A 22,242-nucleotide genomic window follows, 5' to 3' on the forward strand; every position below is an offset into this window, starting at 1 on the left:
CACACACACACACACACACACACACACACACCACGCACGTACGCATGTAATTAATAAAATCTGTCTAAGAAATATAAGAGATGACGGGTAACAGCGTAAAATTGCTCGAGTCATTTAGGTAGGAATGTATACAGCCGTAAACGCCCAAAACCACATCGGCACAAGATAGGAGTTGCGTAAAATATAAAAGAAAATCATAGAAACATCTTATCTCAGCGATGCATGTCAAAATAACATCCCCAATTATTATAGCCATGCAATTACAACTTTTTCACCAGGACACTATTATGTACGTAATTTCTAACTACAACAAAGCAAAATGCAAGCGTTTAGGGCGTAACCTCGCTTATAAAATTGCTTGGCCTCGCTCCTTCCTATTATAACCGACTTGTGCTCGCAGTGAAGGTAGATCGGTCTGGGGTAAACGGTGCGTTAGGAGTGTTCACACCACACCTCAGAAAGGAAGTTTATTCGACATATGCAAACCGCGATATAGGAGAACGATATAACGAAGTAACACTTTATACGTATGTTCTCGAGGAAATAAGTTCCTGAAACTATACATACTAAATTGGCGGTCCGGTTAGATTTGTCGTATCGATCGACGATTTGAGTTTAGCAAAGCGTTTTTAGGAATCCAAACCTTGTATTATTTTCAGGTAGACAACAGACTGCCCGAATGATTCATATATCAGCGATGTGGACGTGCTTCATTACGATCATAATTTGTCAGGTGAGTTTCTGTACATATCCAAGCAATGAGTAACACTAGCAGTTATATGAAATCATTTGCAAGTGTTTTTGAGTATAATATTTATAGCCGAATTCTTATTTGACGAATTGCGTATGGCATGAGATTCTGTAAAACGTCTTTATATTTACTACTACGCAAGTACGCAGGTCATTTGACAAGTTGCATACATATCAAAACGCATTCCTACACATCGATATGTTTAGTTATTGTCTAGTATTGTCTTATCATATACTGTCTTATATACTGTATTGTGTTTTTATTTATATTTTGCGTAATCTTCTGTTATAATGCAAATATAAATGTATACGTCAGAATTTGGCGGCGCGGAATCATTCTAATAGTTGAACATATTCAGTTGACATGTCACGTGTTAGCATTTGATTGGACGGAAACTCACGGAGTCGTCCCTGACGTCATATATGAGCCGTGCATGAGCGATCTACAGGTACGCTTTCAACCTCAATTAGTTCACAATTCATCTTTCCAAATCAATTCTCGTGCTCACCAAGTAATTATAACCAGCTCAGGGCATACGCTCTGTCAATCGACAGTAAGAAAATGGTTAGAGGATGGAAGGAGTTTGACTAGCAAAGGGGACAACCCGCTCTCCACGCTGGGATTCTGACGTCATTTATGATATGCAATGGTAATACCACCTTAGCTATCTATGAATACAACAGCGACGTCACCGTCTCAGATTGGAGATTGCGAGAATGTCTCCAGTCTATCTAGAGCTCGTGACTGGAACTGGTAGTCGTTCCATCTACTGTTAATCGGTAACATTATTTCATGGCCGTATGTTCTGATAATATCCGGAGTATAAAGAAATATAATAAATAATATAGAATAATCTTGTGATAATGCGTGTACGCTCGGTGTTGCAACGGTAATTAATACACATTAGTGCATCACGTGATAAATCGTTGAAATTCTATTGGATAACGTCGCAGGTACTATGAAGCAATAGTGCCCGCCTGAGCGGGCAATATTGCTTGCGCGACGCATTGTTATTATAACGCATTGTGTTCACGTCACGAATCTCCTGCGTCTGGGCGCCACGCAAGAATTTCGAATTAATGGCGGTTGTGTTTGTGTCGAGCGTTTTGTTACATCGAATGCACCGGCAAATTAGGGAGTATAAAGAAGGTATATAAGCATGAAAAGTAGATTGCATAGTCATGTGATGCACTAAAAACATTAATGCCCCCAACAACAGGCATTAATATATAAATATCTCATTACACTTGCCACTTTTCCAGATAACCTATCAAGATAAAGCAGTAGAAATGGGAAATGAATTTACACCAACGGAGGTAAGAATGTTCTTTTAAGCGTTATGTACTCGTTACGCGTAAAGCTCTAACTAGCTGAATTTGCTGCGTACATATCAGAATAATTAAATGAAATAAATAGTTATACTAAATCGTAAAATGTTAATAACCATATTTATGCTTCTCGTGCGGTTCAAACAAATTAAGCACAACTATTGCCTAACTGGCTTGTTTGTGGATGCACGCGACTATTGAACACACTTGCATGTATGGGAGCGTATCAGCAGGCCGGTCATTCATAAACGAAAACTAATCAAACTGAGAGTCCGCAGGGATTCTTATCCTATCATATGTATCACTCGATGGATAACGTCCAATTCTAGTTTGAATGCGCAAAAGTTGTCATAATTAGAAAACCGCGCATTTTAAACTTCAATCAGAAAGAATTATTAATATAATTTTTTTTGAGAGTTTTAAATTGGAAAAAACGTAACCGCGTAAGTGGTTAGTATATATTCCCTTATGGGGTTGAGCTCATAGAATTGTATTTTAATTTAGATAATTATTATTATTATCACAGGTTGCCATGGAACCAACAGTTCTAAGCTGGCCAACCACCTCAGATGGAGTATACACTCTCATAATGACAGGCAAGTCGGTTTTAGGGGGTGTATTCCAAAGCAGGGAAGTTAGATCCTTAAACTAAATAGTCAATTTTTAAGTTGCTTTTGTTTTTGCAGATCCAGATGCGCTTGCTAGAGAATTCATTCACTGGATTGTAGGCAATATTCGCGCCAATGATGTCAATCAAGGAGAAGTTCTAGCAGAGTACGTAGGAAGTTCACCGCGGAAAGATACAGGTACATATTTGATAAAACCTTACTATAAAATTACGGTAATAAAACAATTATCGGATCGGATTCCAACGGGAATCGGATTCCAATAAACCAAGATCATTTGTGCAATATCAGATAAATTGTTTGGAAAACTCTGGAAAATGCAGGCAGGATTGCCTAAATCAGCGTGTAACGCCTATACTACTTACGGGAGCTGTAGGCAATTAAATAAAAGGGTTATGTTCCGCCTCTATTTACACCAACTCTTTTCACGTCCAGGAACGCCTAGTAAAAGTAGAAAGGTTAGTTATGTTAAAGAGCATTTCGCGTATTATGCACACATTAACAGTAACATATTTGTGCATATTACATTTCTATTTCTGTTGTCGGCCTATCAATCTAACCAGTCTATATAACGAGGAGGCCTGCCATGTTGAGCATGTCTCCAATGGCCCGACCGGGACGGATTCAAACATACCCGTAACGGAATTTAACTGAATATGCGGCTTTTCCAGACGCATCCACACTGGCACGCACGCACGCAATCTCACACTCGCGCGTATTTAGGTAGTTGTTTTCTTCATGATTACAGGGATTGTAGTAAATTTTAAAACAGAGAAGTAATTACTTACCTTCTTATTCTAGGTCTGCATCGATACACGTTTATTGTGTACAAGCAACGTGGAATTGTTAACTTCGGTGACTGGGTCAAGGTGAACGCAACCTCATCTCCGGCTGAGTTGAGTCCACGTATCAATTTCAGCACACGAAAATTTGTAGAGGATTTCCAGCTAGTTGAGTGCCCATTATCGTGTAACATGTTTCAAGCTCAGAGTGAAGAAAATATGGACTCCCCCAAGAACGTTGATAAAGAGAAAACATTTGGTAACAACGTGGATCAGGAGAAGGGTCCCCTTAACGAACCCATCAATCAGTACAATGCTTCGACAGACCAGGATAAGAATAAGAAAGCAACCTCTTCGACAAAAAATGGGTACCAATGGATGGCTATGATTGATAAGAGACGGGATCAGCAATTTGACCTATATGACGAGAATGGAATACCGAAGGACGTTCCGTTTGATATGAGCGAGAATGGAAATGGAACTTCCATAGACATGTGGCAAAGTAAAAATGGAACTTCTATAGACATGTGGCAGAGTGAAAATGAAACTGCCATAGACATGGACGTTTCTGAAAATGACACTTTTACTGACATGGGAATGAATGTTAAAGGCAACTCTACTTACGTAGATAAGAATTGGGGAAGTGCATCCACCTACATGGAAGAGAACGGGAACAGCAATTCCACTTACATGGAAGCGAACTGGAACAGCAATTCCACTTACATGGATGCGAAGTGGAAAGGCACATCCTCTAACATAGAAGAGAATGGGTAAGGAAAATATCTTAGTATAAAAGAGTATGCGAGCATCAAAGAGGAAGACTCGCTTATCCAGCAAAACGATAATTTTTCCAACCGCAGATAATGGCCGATATATCTTCAATGACGATTCGATGCTGCTATCTCTGAAATGGTTAATCTGTTATATCTGAAGCATGCATATAACCTATAATTATAATATATATATATATATATATATATATATATATATATATATATATAGAGAGAGAGAGAGAGAGAGAGAGAGGGAAAGAGAGAGAGCGCGAGAGAGAAGGGAGACGAAAAAGAGAAATTGGGAAGGGAAAGATATAAATAGAGAAGGAGCAAGAAAAACGAAAGAAGAAGGAGAGTCACTTATATTGTAATATGTGGCTACTTGATTTAATCGATATAATGTACCTGTGAACTTAAAACAATTTATACTCCTTTTCAGTGACTTTAACGTTTCGATGGCGAGAATGAGGCTGTTTCCACCACGCACACCTGTGGAGCTGGAGGACGAACTAACACCGATAAATAGAACGATACTCGTAGACAGCGAAGAAAAATATTAATTGTATGCATATCCGTAAGGTGGATTAGAATAAGAGAACACAGAAACAGGTTATAATTACCGCAGATTTCATAGCGGTGTTTCATCGCTACTTAATCGATTCTCCGCAAAACAATTAATTTTACATATCTTGCAAATATATTCAATAAGGGGATCCGGTTTACTGTATATGTCCTTGTAGCAGTACTGGACATTGGCGAGCGTACGTGTTGTTACTATGCTACAATTTTCTTGTGAATGGAAGTGCGAGCACACTACAAGTTGTCACCCAGGGCAACCTAGCAGTAGACGGTCATAGCTTTGGGTGGCGCACAAAAGCGCATGTATACGTACTTCCCTCTGGGGAAACGTGGCCGTGCGATGCATAGATAACAAACATTTGGTTTTATTAGAAAAAATAATGTATAGATATTTCCAGTATCCACTTACTACGCACCTCGAAATAACTAGTTATGGAAGTAGGTGAAGGGTAAATGTTTTTAGATATTCATGTGATAAATTTGCAAACTGCATGTAATCTGGCAGGGCCACTAGCACGCTCAAATATTTGTTGGTATATATGAAGGCTGCACAAATCATGATATATGAATAAAGAGAAAATTAAAAATTAAAAACAATATTTTGTACTTAAAGTAAGTCTTTGAAAACTCTTATCTATCAATTAATGATTTATTTATTACACTCCATTATATTTTTTCTATTTCACTATATTTATATTTCTCTATTATATTAAATTGGTTTAGTTTGATCAAAAGGTCGTCCATAGCCGCACTATTCGCTCAGTCAAATACACACACACACACACACACACACACACACACACACACACACACACACACACACACACACACACACACACACACACACACACACCACCACCGCGCGCGCGCTGCGACACGCACGCACGCACGCACGCACGCCGCACGACGCACGTACGCACGCCGCAGCAGCCGAACAACACACACACCACAAAACCCAACCCAAAAAACATAAACCCCACCAAAAACACACACACACACACACACACACACACACACACACACACACACACACACACACACACACACGCACGCACGCACACACACACCGCCTTTTAAATGCCCACACAATCTCGCGTGAAGCTCGCGCCCACACTCGCAGGATGCACGTACCCGCGATAACAATTTTGCATCGTCTGCGCGCATGCGCATGCAGATGAGCGACGCGTGCACTTATCGTTCATTCATTATCGAGATCAATCATTTACGAAATCATTCGATTGGCGCCGAATCTTCAGGCGGCCGCTCTCCTCCTATACATATTGCGTACGAGTTGCCCGCTATTGGGGATTCTCATGCAAAGTCGCATGCAATTAGCAACATCGGACTGGAATTGTCGAAATCGATTTAGAGTGTCGCCACAGGAGGGGTCCGGACAGAGCTGTCGTCGTCGTCGTCATCATCATCGCCACTACAACAGCGTCGGACATTTGCGCGCGTCGCGTAATACGTGAACCGGTAATTGCGATCCGCGTACAGCTAGCATGCACGGAGGCTTAGCGCGTTCTCCATCTTTTTTATGCGAGAGAGAGAGAGAGAGAGAGAGCGAGAGAGAGAGAGAGAGTGAGTGAGCCGCGCCTATAACCTGCTGCACAGCGTTTCTCCTCCGCTAGTTGCGCTGTGATTTTGTTGTCCGCTGTAGAGACAGGTTTTCACGATACGTCGACGGGCGTGGCAGCAGTGTACTCTCGAACGGAGGCTATCGTCGCTGCTGCTTTTCCCAGTGCATCAGTGGCAGCAGTGCGTGTCAGTGTGTGCGTCGTAGAATATACTGTCGGCTCGCGGAGAATACAAGGAGGAGGTAGGTTTCGCGTCGGTTCAAATCTCGCTTGTTGTATGTCAACCCGCTCGTTGTCGTATGCATGCTGTGACTGTGAGACGCAGATGGGTGTTGCTTATGTTTGTTAAGACCTATGCTAAAAGCGTGTATTCTGTATATGTATGTGTATGTGTATAACGCGTGTATGTGTATTCTGTTCCGCTGCCGTTGTGTTTGAGTAGGTGTATGTCGTTTCGCTTTCTCGTCCCGGTATAACCCTTTTCTGTTGACGTAACACACCGTATAATATACACACATATTATGTTGTCTGTCATATGCGCGTTCGCCGTTGTGTTTAAATATCATACTTTAGTGATGTCAAAATATAAACATTCTCTCATGGTCGCGAAAGGGAAAATAAGGTGAAGTGACAGGTCATCTCTCGGTCGAATTCTGACGGACCCTCGTCACCGTAAGTCGCATTGATTTTTTAGCGGTTAAGGAACTATTGATTGCTATATCACAATGCACCACAAACTATAGGGGGGACCATTCCCCAGGCATAACATTCACGCAAATTTCACTCTATAGACTCAGAACTGCTCCCTCTCCCCCCGCCATTTATCAAAGACGCATTATTGAGGAATGGGAGAAAACCTTTCGTGTTTACACAGCGAGCGAATTATCAAGGGTTACGCTAGAGTGCCTTTCCGCATGCATTTGCGAAACCCGTGTGTGTCCCGATCGTAGGACAACTCGTGCGAGCGTAGTACGGTGCCATCGATCAACAACTCTCCTACGCCTCCCTGTCTCCCGCGGATGCGAGCGCATCCCGCGTATAGCTAGTGCTGTAGCTGACCTGAGAAACCATTGATACACGGATGCAGGGATGCAGGGATGCAGGGATGCAGGGGATGCAGGGATGCGGGGAGACAAAATATATCATGCATGCGTTTGACTAATCTGTGCAGCGAGCGAGCACGAGTGAGCGAGCGAGTGAGGATCGATACTACGTGTTAAGATCAAGAAATGTTAGAACGTTAGCCGATTATCCTGCTTAAATTTTATGATACAGCGAAGCGAGATGAGGTGTCGCCTTCTATGCCGCAATACATGGCGCATATATATATACATATATATATATATATATTACAGGGCGCGAAATTAGCACCGGCCCACCGCCACCGGAATATATGCTGGCAAATTATTTGGAGGGCCGATAACCTGAAGGATATCACGCCATAATTTATCAACATTTTACAAATTTGAAATCGAGAATGCAAGCATGAAACATGATATTGTGGGCTGGTAAAAAAATTGCTGTTACCAGCCAGCCCTCTGGGCCGGGGGAAAAAAATCTGTATTTCATGCCCGGTATATATATATATATATATAGCCTGTTATCGCCATTGCGTGAATGGTCGATAGCCTGCGGTTGTCAATAAGAGGTTGCTAATTTTGAAGGAAAAGAAAATCCTCTTAAGTCGTATAGGAAATTCCATACGTTGCTATGCATGAATGCGCACGTGAGTGCGCGCGTGCCAGCATGAACGTGCGCGCGTGCGTGTGGGTCCGTGTGTGCGCCCGCGCGTACGTACCTGCGTGCGTGTGGGTCCGTGTGTGCGCCCGCGCGTACGTACCTGCGTGCGTGTGCGCGCGAATGTCTATGCTAGTACTGCTGACATTCTACTGATGCGTGAATAATGTTTTCTATTAGTATCTCATTTCGAATTGACTACGAATTAATCGAATTAGTTGACGAGAATTTTACGTAATATACGTGGCAATTATCTTGATGGTTTGATGGTTACAATTTGACGGGTTGTACGCATTTTTTCCCTATCAACATTCGTGCTGCGTGCGTGCATGTAATAGATAATCGCCCAGAGCACTTTCAACTGATTACCTATACGCCCAGGAGATGCACGCAACCTGGCGTTCATTCGTATATTTCACTGCCAGGGCGTGTATGTTCTAGCAGATTTCACGCATGCGCCGATTGTCACCGGAAATCGCCGATCGCGGATATTTTGTGCAGAATTTGCTACCCATTTACGGCTTTACCGCTTCTAGTTTTTCCCCTACTCTACCCACACGTCCTCTCTTCCATTTTTATCTACTCCACAGTCTTCCTCTCTATCATTTAACCCCTCTTCTTCCTTTACCCCATCTACATCATCCACCTCCTCCCTTTACATTTCCCCTCCAATACGTTATCTTCCTGTTCATCGTTCATGTTTTACTCTCATCGACGTCCTCCGCCCATCACCCTTCCTTTCCTCTACTACCCTACCCCTAAGTTATATATAACAGAGGTTACAATACCGTTGTGCTGGTAAAACGCTATTAACTAATTGTGTGAAATTCACGATTAGAACAATAGAGAATTATGGCCCGATACATGGCATTATCATAATTATCACATTATTTTCTCAGCCGTGGCCGCTAGTCATGCTGTGCAACATTGTACTCAATTAAATTTTGTCACATTAGTAAACCACAGATGATGCCTGACGGAAAACTCTTGTTGTATCGGGCGTGTGTTGGGCAAAGTATGACACTGCAAATACGTATTATCGTGGTTACACAAAACAGGTTTTATGCCATGCGCGATGCCCTTAGTAGCGGCTTCAACCTACGAGAGATTTCCGTAAACAAAACTAAGTCGTCATACACGCACACGCCCGTAATCATGCGCACCACACACACGCGCGCACAGACACGCACGCACGCACGCACGCACGCACGCACGCACGCACGCACGCACGCATACACACACGCGCGCACACACACACACACACACACACACACACACACACACACACACACACACACACACACACACACACACACACACACACACACACACACACACACACACACACACACACGCACACACGCACACACGCACATATTATATGCTCCAATATACGTACTATTTGTCTTTCAGACTGAAGAGCCTGTAGAGATAAAGAAGATCATCAACACGAAATAACGAATCCGACAACATGGAACGTACTGCAGTTCTCATCGTTGCTTTCCAGGTAAATATATTCTAGTATCGATGAATAACCGGTGTTAGAAATATACCACGTGTATGATTACATTACAGCAGCGCTTGTGACGCGCCATGTGTCGTGTGTGCATCAAACATTTTATGAGAAGTTCGTTATATAATTATTCATTCTCTTCTCCCCAGTTGGTTGCGTTAGCATTGGCTGATGTGCCATGGATGCACGAAGCTGGAATAATCCCTGATATCATTAGTAAACCTTGCCCATCTACCGTATCGGTGAGTATATGTTATATGTTATGTATATGTTCGGTGGGTATTTATTGGCTCTTGTTATAATGCAAAGAGCCCCTCGGCATGGCTAGACAATTACGTGTGGCGTAATATTGGTGGTAGCACATTAACGCGCCAAAGCTGTATCAAATCAATAACGCCGTGAACTTGATCGCAATTAAATTCGGGCTCTAGCTGCTACAGCGATCTGCTACTCCGATAGGTTTCCTACGGGAACAAGTCGATGAGCGACGGCAACGTACTGAAACCGGAGGACGTGAAGAATAAGCCGAACGCCGTTCGCTGGGGAGCAGAAGCAAACAGCTATTACACCATCGTGATGCTAGGTGAGACGAGAGACTATATGCGCTCCCTCCCTCCCCGCTGATTAAAACACGCCGCCGTGTCGGATTCGTGTAGCCGTCGTAGTGCTTGTTAACGGGTCGCTTTTCTGCTGGTTAGGCCTACCATCCGTTGAACGTACTCAATATATATATATATATAGTACACACAATACACATACAGTATAATATGTATAGTATAGTATATAGAATGTATGGTAACTATAGATCCCGTTACCGCTCAATATAAAAAATAAAAACACACATAGATGTTAAAATCCAATTGCTTTCGTACACATGCATGCGACGAGCTGTGCGTAGAGTGGCCTGCCTTAATTGTTAGCGTCTATTTCCATAACGTGTTCTGTGAGTACATGGCGTATATGCTTCTTTTCAGAGTATATCATACACACATCATCAGAGTTAATGTATTCATGTTTCACACTGCGGTTCGTATTTATGCGCGTTCTGCATATATATTCGACATAAAAGAGCCACATAAACCTGTTTATTCAACCCATATCTAGGATCACCCCTAGGGTTAGTGTTAATAGCATTAATAGAGATGTCGCGCGTGAGTTCCATATGTTACTCTAGCAATATATGTATCATATAATATCGCCAACGATATGACTATATGCCGATTTGGATATTGATTTCACATTTATACAGAATCCTCGCTTTGTTAAAATTAGGACAATAGCCTCGTTCACACGAGACCTCGTATTTCTGAAATACGGTATTTGCGAAATACCGAATCTGAGACAAATACGCGGCCGAGCGTTCACACGCTGATTCGCGGCTCCAGAAATACGGTATTTGCGAGCTGCGAGCTGCTTTAAACAATCAAGCGAACAATGCGAAATAAACAATGCAATGCGCACCAACTGCCGATAACATACGTAGACTGGTCCGCGCTCGACAGTTCCACTCGCGTTACACTGGAACTGTCTAGCGCGGACCAGTCTATAAAATACGCGGTTTCAGAAATCCGGTATTTAGCGTTCACACGAGGAAATGCGCGGTCCAAGAAATCCGGTATTTAGCGTTCACACGAGGAAATGCGCGGTCCAAGAAATCCGGTATTTCTCAAGCACGGCAAATTATTCGGGGTCTGGGAAGCCTCGTATTTACATGAAATACCGGATCTGTTTAGATACCGTATTTCTTGGGCCTCTTATTTTGCCTCGTGTGAACGCTAAATACCGGATTTCTTGCTACGTGTGAACGCGCCTGTTGAGTATACCCGGTAATGGTGGCAGCGAGCGCCAACTTGTAATCACGCAATAATACGCATGGTTGACGTTGGCTTGTCCCTTGGTGAGAGCGCTACTAAAACCGTCTGTCCCATCGGAAATTCCATCGAGCCTAGATCTCACGCTGTCACGGAATCGTCACGAGGCAGAACACGGTACGATACGCCGATGACGACGGCCCTGCTAACGAAATTCCGTCAGCTGTCACGCATACGCGCCTGCTTACGCTCATTAGCCGTAATGGTGGTTGGGATTTCCACACGGGTAATATGAAGTCAGCGGTGATTTTATATCTTGAATGAAACGCCAAATACAGTACGTCGCCCCGCCTATATGCGTCATCGCCTAGCAACGGCTTATTATGGAACAGGTTGTGAATCACCGTGCAGCAGCAAAGGATATTTATGAGAAAAAAATCATTTCAAACTGGAAATATTTCATTGGTGCTATGTTGTGTGGAATGGATATACGGGTCTCGCACCATAAAATCGTCAAGAAAGCACGCTTACGACCACCGCCAATTATCGTCGCAGTGAAGCATATATACCCTGGAGACGACTAGTGCAAATACATCCTGAAACTATTTATTGTATACGGCTTTTACTGTATTACAAGTCGCTTGAAAACGATACTTGCCTATGCTAATACATGTTAATTTTAGTAAGTAATAATATATACGTGTAATATTTTAAAAATCCGATGATAGCTAGGTACATTAATTGCTCGTCTACGTTTCATGTTGAAGTGGTGATGTATTTACAGATCCAGATGTCGACGCAGAAGCCAAGCCATCTTTCCTGCACTACTTATTTGGAGACATACCTGCAGTCCGTATCACGAAAGGCAAAGAGTTGGCCGCATACATGGGCATCAGCCCTCCAGAAGGAACAGGTATGACGTCACATTAGCAGTGGCGCCGACGCAAACTTTGCCAATATTCGCTGATTGTTTTGCAAGCGCCTATAAATATTTAAACTTCGTATATGCCTTTAATTTAGAAGTTATTACACCTGGTGTTGTTGTTCGATAGCATACCGGATCGATAAAGGTTCGCAGCAGCGCTCTGGGCTTTCTGCAGTATTACAGAGATGAACTCAGTATTCCTTCTCGCCGGGATCTACAATATATGATAGCTGTATTGATCTCCACTTGTGTCGTGACATTATTAAAATCAATCATCCACTGCTCATGGTTACACGTAATTCATAAGCTTAGATCAAACATATATGCGCGAAATGTCACACTAACATATCAAATGACAGCTTATTAACGGTTTGCGATTTACCACTTTCAGGAATGCATCGCTACATTTGGCTCGTCTACAAGCAGCAGGGCAACAATCAATTCTCCAGCTACAAGAAAATCACCAGAGATTCTCCGCCAAAGGAGCGCGCAAAGTTCATGGTTTCCGACTTTGCCACCAAGTACAAGCTGGGCGACCCGATCGCTTGCAACATGTTCCGCAGTCAGAATGCCGTGGACGCCGCAAAGTCGGCTAGCCCGCGAATCACGGGACTGCCACCCGCGATGATGCTTATTGCAGGGTTGGTGGCATTCTTATTTCTCCAGCGCAATTAACCTTTCTCGCCGTGCTCTTCTTGTTCAGTCGAAGTTGTGTGCATGCGTCACGTGTCTTGATAGAATACCCATAAATTTGTAGTATACGAGTAAGCGTGTGCACCTTACACGCGGCGGCACAATTGCTTCATATGAGGTAAATTAGCGGGTATTCAATGATGCGATTCGTAAAAGGGGAAAATATTACGAACAATATAATAAAACTATGACGCGTTTAGGCATTTGATACGCGAGATTAAGAGCAATTGGAACATTTACCCCGGAAAAGGGGCATCGACTGTGAGGAAATAACACGGGCGAATTAGGAAGCACACAAAATTTGAGCATAAATAAATTTGAAGTAATTAGTGAGCACACTAGGGGTGCCTACTGTCACAGGCACTTGGAGCGTATCAATATAAAATATAATGCTAAATAAATACGAAATCTATTTACTACCAAAGTTTAATGTTTCTCTACTCTCTTTCGCCTATTATTGCCGACAATTTCCTGTAAATGCCGTGCAAATGCTCCTCTGCAACACACATGTACACCGCGCGCACGCTGCCGCACACTGACACATATAGACTATTATACATATGTGTCAGTGTGCGGCAGCGTGCGCGCGGTGTACATGTGTGTTGCAGAGGAGCATTTGCACGGCATTTACAGGAAATTGTCGGCAATAATAGGCGAAAGAGAGTAGAGAAACATCAAGACTTTGGTAGTAAATAGATTTCGTATTTATTTAGCATTATATTTTATTGAAACGCTCAAATTGTCGGTGCCTACTGTAATATCGTGCTCGTCTCTTAAAGCAACGCGCGGTGCAAGTAGAGTTACCGTTACACATACATTGACGTCAATACTTTTAAGGTAAACAGAGCTGACGGAGTTACGCCAGTGAAAATGCATTTACGAATTATTAAGCATGTCACCCCGTTCATGCAATTTTTATATAGTTGTCATAAACCACATTTCCTATAGATTTGTTCAAGTTTTTTATTGCTCGTTCATCACATATTGCCATTAACCTCTACCCTAAATCACGCATGGCGCGGGCAATCTTCCGCGGCCGCTTATTGAACTCTTTTCCTTCTCTGTCTCGCATATCAGTTTAGAATAGGTACCATGAGGTAGTAGCCGGAGCGTGAAACGGACTCGCAGATCTTTTTGTCAACCAGCTGTAAGCATGCGTAATAGAGAGTGTTTACGTTGTTTGCTGTCGCAGATTCAGATGTACCCTTGAAGGTTAATGCAACGAAGTAACAAGTAATTGGTGGTAGATAGATGGTGATCGAAAACCTTAATTTACAGAGAGCAGCTCATTATTTGAACTTTGGGATCTAAATACAGATGGTGTCACTCTCCGATCCTCGTTACCTTAGAGGCACCAAACATGGGAGGCTCCATGTTAGAGAGAGACAGACAGAGAGAGCGAGAGAGAGAGAGAGAAGAGAGAGAGAGAGAGAGAGAGAGAGAGAGAGAGAGAGAGGGAGAGAGAGATTATAAGATAGATAGATAGATAGATAGATAGAGAGAGAGAGAGAGAGAGAGAGAGAGAGAGAGAGGGGGGAGAGATAGATAGATAGATAGAGAGAAAGAGAGAGAGAGAGAGAGAGAGAGAGAGAGAGAGAGAGAGAGAGAGAGAGAGAAAGAGAGACTATAATGCCACATCTCAATCCGAGACTGCATACCATTGTAGCGTTCTCCATACATTCGTCAAAACTATTTGTATATATTCAGAGTGCACACTTAAGCAGAGCCATTTCTCGTTCGATGACACCACGCTCCATGCGCGGCACCATTTGTACTATACGTTGGCTTTTCTGTTCGTGGTTTACAGTAACGTAACGTGCGCATTCGCGAAAACTCTATATTACTAACTCTCACGGTGCAAGGCATTAAACAATTAAACACCAGTTCCGCGACACAGCTCACTCGGCTACAAGTTATATGCTTCCTACTCGTGTATAATTTACATTGCAAGCGCCGAAACGAAGTTGTTGACTTTGTGTTGTTCGCACTTGACACCACGACTGCGACAGCGATAATGCGTTTGAGTATCATCAACGTGTATAGGCTTGCACATCTGTCGGCAACACGCACTTCAGGCCATCTGGCTGGCAAGGTGACGCTTCTGGTTTTGCCCATACTGTAATTATTGTCGGCGAGCTTGCGATGGCGCGGTCGCAGTGTAACAGACAACACGAGCTCTTACGAACTTCTTTATTGCAAGACAGTACGTATATAACCGTACGTAACATACTTGCATTCGTTTTCTAAGAATGTTTAAAAAATCTTCATTCCTCTACCCGTCCCTTGTGCAACATCAAAAGCTCCCTATAGTATCGTATCGCGTCGCTACTTTTATCCTCTTTCACAGACCCTCGGAGAGTTGCATAAACTGCCATGGGGGCCCCTCTTGTGCTTTGCTGAATGGTTATGACGTGAGGTGCTACATGCGCTGCATGTGTCATACCGAAGTTCGGTTGTGCGTTTGCAAAACACGTTAGGCGTGTGAACATATTTCGAGAAGCAACGCGCGCCTTTGTTGACGATTTGGTCGCATATGCTGATGTGAGCACCGAACGTCCATAACTCTACAGTGAGTGGGAAAAGGCTGGCGATGGGTTTACGTATGCCGGGTAAGAGCGGTGGATGTTGGTGATGTACGTAATACAAATAGTTATGTTTGGTGACGTAGATAGCGAACGTAAATGGCTGTGCTAGGATAGAATGAAATTGAAGATGAGCTTGATTTACCAAACTCGGGTAATGTTTTATTCTCTGAACAAGGATGTCTTCGACAGTATGTTCGCTTTACTTACCAGAAGGTGGCATTGAGAGGGATATTCGTCCGTTGATGTTCTCCGAACTTCGTCGAGATGTCAATGTTCCGTGTACCTATTCTATGAGCTCCGTGTAGACCGATCGTCTCGTCTATTTGCAAGGCCAATTTAATGATGTTTTAGACTTGCGAGCAATCTAGTCCCATCGTAAAATTGTGCTTACTGTTGTTGTGATATAACTACGTTAATTCTATAAATTCTCTAAGTGTCGTTGCTTTGTGTAGCTCAATGAAAATGGTGTGTTGTAGGCACGTTAACATGGCGGCTATTTTGTTACCTGGTTAGATTATTAGGTATTTGATTTTACAACTATTTTCACTGGTGTGAAACAGTAATCATAATATACAATGTGACCTTGTGGTAACATTAGGCTTTATCTGTGTGGTGTGTTGTATTTCAAGAACTTTGTTCGTCTGTTATAGAAAGGCTTTTAAAAAGAATGTAGTAGAAAGTTATAATTTCTGTATATCACCTTTGACAAGTGTAGAGTAATAACTACGTAATCACATGTAATAGCCACGCCTCATTGTCTACCAATTCTGTACTAGAGTTTATATATTAAACACGCTCACGTCTTTATATTTTATGCAAGTTACAAGTTTAAATTTTTACTCGAAACTACTGTAAGATTAACGACGACAACTGCTACATTTATAATATATACCAGCTCAAACAAATGGATGATACCTATACAAGCTGTAGATATGGATAATAGATAGTAACACTGTATGACACGTTAGCATCTATATATCTTGGTATGTACGTTTAAATGTATTGATGTTGACCGAGTACACCTTCGATGTGTTTTATAATAAAAAATGGAAAAATGTGCATGCACATTTATTGTATTCGTTTGCTTTATGTGGCCAGTGAAAAGTAAAATTCTTAATTTTCAATGCAAAGGTGGTTCATATGAGGCAAACCTAAAAACAAGTAGACATTTCTATTTCATTCTTTAAAATATACTCACCCGCGAGCAAAAACGGGCAGTTTTGACACGTACACTAAATAAAAAATAAAAATAATGTTTTAAACGGAAAAAAATAGATCTTGCGTTATAAAATTAAAACAAGGGTTTGAGATGGAAATTACTTTCAAATGAGTTTCATGAGTCGGTGATTAATTTAGGTTTGAATATCAAATGCAGGACGTAAACATAGCTTATTCATCATACTATATTCATCACGTTGGCATACACCTTGTCAGCCGCATTGGCTTCCGTCAGCAGTTATCGTTGAGAGCCGATCTAGCCCGAACTATGGGGCAGTGCACATACAGCGTATAGTGAGTGGGCCGCGGCATCCCACCACTCCCCGGACACATTGCTAATGTATAGCGGCAATGGCGAGTCGCTCGTTGCCTTAGCCACCAAATAATGGGCTGTTCAACCGATCTCACGCATTTCTTTTTAAGGAAAGGATGAAGCGCATGGCAAAATGCAATCTCAAAATTTACCTTGGGTCGCAGCACCCCGCCACTTAATTGTCCCTATTCTCATGTGTAAGGGCGAAATGGCGCGCGTGTCGCTCGTCGGTTTAGGCACATAAAACAATGACTTCCGGCTGATCTTCCGCGCCTAAAAAAGACGCATGCCTAATTGAGATGTGCATGGCAAAATCCGAACTCAACATTTCACGTCGGCTGCAGCATCCAGCCATTTCTTCGCTCCACTGCTGAAATACATGAGCAATCGTGCGCAGATCGCTCGTCACCTTAGCCACCCAATACAATGATTTCCGGTCAATCTTACGCGCCTAAAAGGGGAGAGGCATGCCGGAAGACGTTGTGCATGGCAAAATCCTAACTCAAAATGTCACTTCGTCTGCAGAATCCCGCCATTCCCCCAAGACAATTTTTTCGGCCGATCTTACGCTCTTAAAAATAAGAGGGAGATGCACGAAAAAGATTCTTATGGCAAACCCAATCTCAAGACTAGGTCACAGCATCCTGCCACATCTCTGTGTCTATGACGAAATATCGGGGCAACGGCGCGCGGATCGCTCGTCTCCTTAATCACCCAAGACAACGCTTTTCGGCCGATCTTAACCGATTAAAAAGAGAGGTGCATGTGCATGCCCAAAAGAGATTCAAATTTCACTTGCAACGTAGCAACCCTAACCCTAACCCTAACCCTAACCCTACCCCTATGCTAATGCACGAGGGTAATAGTGCGCAGGTTGCTCGGTGTTAGCTACATAAATAATAAAGGAACGAACCACGATATTCGCGAGTCTCCACCGTCGCGAACATGCGGCCCGCGCTGGCATCCGTGCGCGGAATTTTTGCAGATTAAGTGTCGTTCTTCTAAAAATAAACACGCCCTACCGTTATACGTAGCAAGCAGCGGCGGATTTGTAAAGAGGGTTACACATCGGCAGCAGAGACGACGGCTGCATCGCAATGTATCGCCTGGCTATCCTCTCGGACTGTGGCAGCGCTGTTCTCGGCTGACTCACCCACCCTCACCCTGCGGTTGGGTGGCTTACCTCAACACGATTTTTTCGTCCCGAGTAGACAACTTACAGCTGTGCGCAGTGCATCGCGGTATTGCTTCCCAAGGAACGTGGTAGTGTTCCCCGACGTCTCTAATAGCCACGCAGCTTCGACCCGCACATCCCGGCGGGCCATCAGTGTTCCGCTACAAGCCGTGGATGCTCGGCGCGATTTTTTGGAGCGGCGCGCGAAGCATCCAGCGGATTTTTTTTTTACTTTTAACGTAAAATCGTTGTTGTGAAGCCCTGCATAGTAGCGTGTGCACTTGTAGGCGCCCTTGCGTTGACGACGCCTCAGGACCACAAACAAGTGCAACTGACGTCGACCGTGGTAGGGATATATACGTGCATCGGTGGTCATCGGCATCATGGATATTAGAAAGTCGTCGATCTTCAACATCGCCCAAGATGCGCAGGTGTCCATTAACTTGCAGGGACGGCAGTCGTTTGAGCAGACTGGCATGGAAGCCTTCGGGGTAAGTGTTTATTAATTTATTTATTTATATTTATTTATTTATTTATTTATTTATTTATTTATTTATTTCTCTCTCTCTCTCTCTCTCTCTCTCTCTATATATATATATATATTTAGATGTAAATATATATATATATATACCCTTTTAAACTATTCGCTTACATAGTTAGAATAACTGCATTTGGTGACACAATATCTGTTAATTGTCATTTCCGTCTGGTTTGCGATACAGTTCAATTCGTCAACGTAGTGCTCTTAGTTCACTTAGCGTTCACAACTGAGCTACAGTAACAGCTGCCGCGCAGTAGCATCACCTGCTCCCCAAGAGAAAACCGAGGTGAAACTGAGGTGAAACACAGCCATGGGCGCCGAGAGAAAGAACGAATGAAAACGAGAAAGATAGCTCGGAGAGAGGCAGCGAGAGCGTACGTGTGTCGGGAGGAGTGATTATTTGTTAATCGCCACAAATTTACAGCGACAAATTGATACAGTGACGATTTCGCCAGCCAGTATAGTATACACTCTCAGTTTAGTTCGCAGCGATCGACTAACATGACGCGATTCTATTAGAGGTTCCACAACGACGATGTTTACCGCATATACTGATTGAAACTCGCAGTTCTCACCCGTGAAAACTCAATCGCAGAACAGCCGTTTACCCCCAAGAATTTGGTAGTGTTGCACAGCAGGAACATGACTACTGGACGAGTCGATGTCGGCTTGTTGATAGTAGGGTGGCAGTGGCGGGGTGGTGCGTGTATCGTAGCATCCCCGCCTTATCACTGTGTGATGGAAGCAGCATATCGCTGCGCTTTTATTGTACCAACGAAGATTCTTGAGAGAGATAAATGTGTCTTAAAATAAATATGTATGTGCGTCGAGTCGCCTGTTTATTTGTTTTGTGTCTGATCATATTTCCGCGGGGACTGAACTAGAGCTACTGAAGGAAACATCCCTGCTATGAATCCCTCTGCCGTCGGCGACTTATCTTTCTACTAAATCTCTCTTACAACATCAATCACTATTAATAGAGCAAAGGGGTCGACGACGCTGTGTGTGTGTGGGGGGGGGGTCATTCACAAATATGTTCCCATGCATAGATCTCGTTATGCAATTCAGAAAGATTTGCTTATAGATCCTGTCGCCATTATGCGAGGCGCCGCTGATGTGTCTTCATAATTTAAACTTAACGTTAGACTGATTTCATCTACGCGTACGTACTGCAGTATAACTGAAGATGAGTCAGACGACTTGTATCAAAACCAATCCGATCTTCCACTGTATTTATTTGTACGTAGACGTTATGAAACTATTTGAGTTCCTGTGAATGTTCGGGGCGAGGCTCCGATGACGACATCCCGGTTAACCACAACCCATATAACCTAGCGTACAACTATGCCGTGTGTGTGCCCGTCCCACAATAGGCACAAGTCTCACAACACATGCTGCGGCTGACGTGCTTCTGTTTTGCTTCGATATTTTTGCCGTCGACGGCCGTCGTAGAGTAGTAGCGTGCTTGCCACGCAAGGCTGCACCATAATCAGAGCAGCACGCTGACGCACATGTCTCGGCTTTGCGATCGTCATAGCAACCAGAGGAAGAGCGTACAGCTGGCTTCCCTCGCAAGGTTCCCTATAGTGCGCGGAAGGCCTCACGGGGTTTACATTTAATCGGGATTTTTTGCGCAATGACACTGCATCACTGCATCACTGCATCACTGCATCAAATCTCTGTGTTGGATATGTACTATGATGACCTAGATATGTGTGTATTCATCTGCGAAAATTGCGTATTTCTGTGATCATGATCGATTATTGATCCGAAAGGGGGGAAGGTTACCGTGTCAATGTTCAATAGTTTTTCCTTTCGCAATATTCTAACACGGGATGGTTGTATTTTTACTGTGAGGATATGTATGCTATGGATAGCGTACTGTAGCTTCTTTATGAGACACAGAGAAAACGGAGAACGGCGCCACCGCCTTTGCTTAGCTACTTCTGTCATGAAATTAAAACAAGCTGTTGAAACACTGCGCTAGCGCCTATCTAGCATGGCTCCGGTACGGGTGCGCTTGATTATAACTGTCATTTCAATTTATGCGGATCGCGTGAGCAGGAATGGCGGAATTCTCTGCGGGTTGAAAAACACCGAAGCCATCAATTAACACAAAGATGTAAAACTTTGCAAGAATTACTTTGTGTTTCCCATCTACTTGTCTCAGGACTTGTTAAGCAATCGGTTTCAGGGTTAGACGACTCACCGGTAGAAGCAGAGGACGAAGAAAGAAGAGGATAACGGGGACAAGGACACGGAGGGGGAGGGGGAGAAGAAAGAAGAGCAAGGGTAGAATAAGAAAAAAGGTCATATGAGTAGCAAATACACGCTGTATAAAATATGGATGACAAAATATTGCAATTTGCAGTGTAAACGATTAATTCCTGCACCATAGAATACTGTACTTAATGCTAGGGGCACACGAGCGATTTTTTCGAGCGATTTTGAAATTCGCGGCGATCGGGCGATAAAAATCGCTCGTGTGCCCCTACCATAAGGTTAGATGAATGTTTATTGCTCCGCTTTGCCACTTGGTGGCGGCGCAGGGCTGAAAATGGCACGTATCTGTTAAAGTTATTATAAGCCACACGCTGCAGTGCTGTGTGCGTTAGTCACTGTGTTGTGCTATATCGTATTTTAAATTGCTTTTCTTTTAAATTTCTAATAGAAAATTGTCACTATGCGCCAATGTGAAATGTATTTAGAGAAGCATAATTAAAAAAACGGCACTGCTCTATTCTTTGGAGCCATCACGATATAACAATCAAAATTAACTTTAATGTGAAGTGAAATAGAGTCGGCTGGCATAGTCAGTTGCATATACCGTTTAAATATAGCCTCAATACAATGCATATCACATAACAAAAAACGTTACGTATATATTTTCATACACAATGTGTGCAGAGTACGATTCTCCAGACCTGACCTCTATGTATGGGCGCCCTCTATCGGTCAACGTAGCATAATGGATCATGCCACTTGCTCTCTAGTAGGGCAAATGAGTGAAACAAGGAATCAGGCTATTCTTATACACAAGAGTCTGGTACAGACGTTAGAATTTTTTGTGGGTATCTTCATTTATCCAGCCTGGTGTTTCTATGCGTAGATTAAGATTACGTGGTTGCTAACATTGAATGTGTGAATCCAAAGTGTATCTTTTCTGTAATATGTAGCATATATATAATATATATATATATATATAGAGAGAGAGAGAGAGAGAGAGAGAGAGAGAGAAGAGAGAAGAGAGAGAGAGAGAGAGAGAGAGAGAGAGAGAGAGAGAGAGAGAGAGAGAGAGAGAGAGAGAGAGAGAGAG

General features: G+C 43.0%; 3 protein-coding genes across 3 annotated transcripts in view; all 3 read left to right on the forward strand.

Moving 5' to 3' along the window:
- The first annotated feature begins 411 nt into the window (after nucleotides 1-411).
- On the forward strand, nucleotides 412-5,380 carry LOC106807376. Its single transcript, XM_014809692.1, has 8 exons — nucleotides 412-427; nucleotides 660-733; nucleotides 1,110-1,199; nucleotides 2,014-2,067; nucleotides 2,606-2,675; nucleotides 2,766-2,885; nucleotides 3,507-4,257; nucleotides 4,700-5,380. Exons 2-8 carry the CDS (start codon nucleotides 680-682, stop codon nucleotides 4,818-4,820), a joined length of 1,260 nt encoding a protein of 419 aa, XP_014665178.1. The 5' UTR covers nucleotides 412-427; nucleotides 660-679; the 3' UTR covers nucleotides 4,821-5,380.
- A 939-nt stretch (nucleotides 5,381-6,319) lies between these two features.
- LOC106807393 (protein D1-like) lies at nucleotides 6,320-13,267 on the forward strand. Its single transcript, XM_014809711.1, has 6 exons — nucleotides 6,320-6,658; nucleotides 9,567-9,660; nucleotides 9,816-9,908; nucleotides 10,126-10,249; nucleotides 12,262-12,390; nucleotides 12,794-13,267. The coding sequence occupies exons 2-6, from the start codon at nucleotides 9,625-9,627 to the stop codon at nucleotides 13,075-13,077; spliced, it is 666 nt and encodes a 221-aa protein (XP_014665197.1). The 5' UTR covers nucleotides 6,320-6,658; nucleotides 9,567-9,624; the 3' UTR covers nucleotides 13,078-13,267.
- A 5,034-nt stretch (nucleotides 13,268-18,301) lies between these two features.
- LOC106807377 (uncharacterized F-box/LRR-repeat protein C02F5.7-like) overlaps nucleotides 18,302-22,242 on the forward strand; it is a 25,658-nt gene continuing 21,717 nt past the window's right edge. Inside the window, exon 1 of the mRNA XM_014809694.1 lies at nucleotides 18,302-18,876. Coding sequence (XP_014665180.1) covers nucleotides 18,769-18,876 — 108 coding nt within the window. The 5' untranslated portion in view covers nucleotides 18,302-18,768. The remainder of the gene's footprint in view (nucleotides 18,877-22,242) is intronic.

The sequence above is a fragment of the Priapulus caudatus genome, unplaced genomic scaffold (genome assembly GCF_000485595.1).
Source record: "Priapulus caudatus unplaced genomic scaffold, Priapulus_caudatus-5.0.1 Scaffold211, whole genome shotgun sequence".
In the NCBI taxonomy this organism is placed as follows: Eukaryota; Metazoa; Priapulida; class Priapulimorpha; order Priapulimorphida; family Priapulidae; genus Priapulus; species Priapulus caudatus.

Coding starts and splice junctions, on each gene's coding strand:
- LOC106807376 (XM_014809692.1), top strand. CDS start 680: ATGATTCATATATCAGCGATGTGGACGTGCTTCATTACGATCATAATT. Junction 734..1,109: donor TTACGATCATAATTTGTCAG/GTGAGTTTCTGT, acceptor GAACATATTCAG/TTGACATGTCACGTGTTAGC. Junction 2,886..3,506: donor TTCACCGCGGAAAGATACAG/GTACATATTTGA, acceptor TTCTTATTCTAG/GTCTGCATCGATACACGTTT.
- LOC106807393 (XM_014809711.1), top strand. CDS start 9,625: ATGGAACGTACTGCAGTTCTCATCGTTGCTTTCCAG. Junction 10,250..12,261: donor TTACACCATCGTGATGCTAG/GTGAGACGAGAG, acceptor ATGTATTTACAG/ATCCAGATGTCGACGCAGAA. Junction 12,391..12,793: donor CAGCCCTCCAGAAGGAACAG/GTATGACGTCAC, acceptor TACCACTTTCAG/GAATGCATCGCTACATTTGG.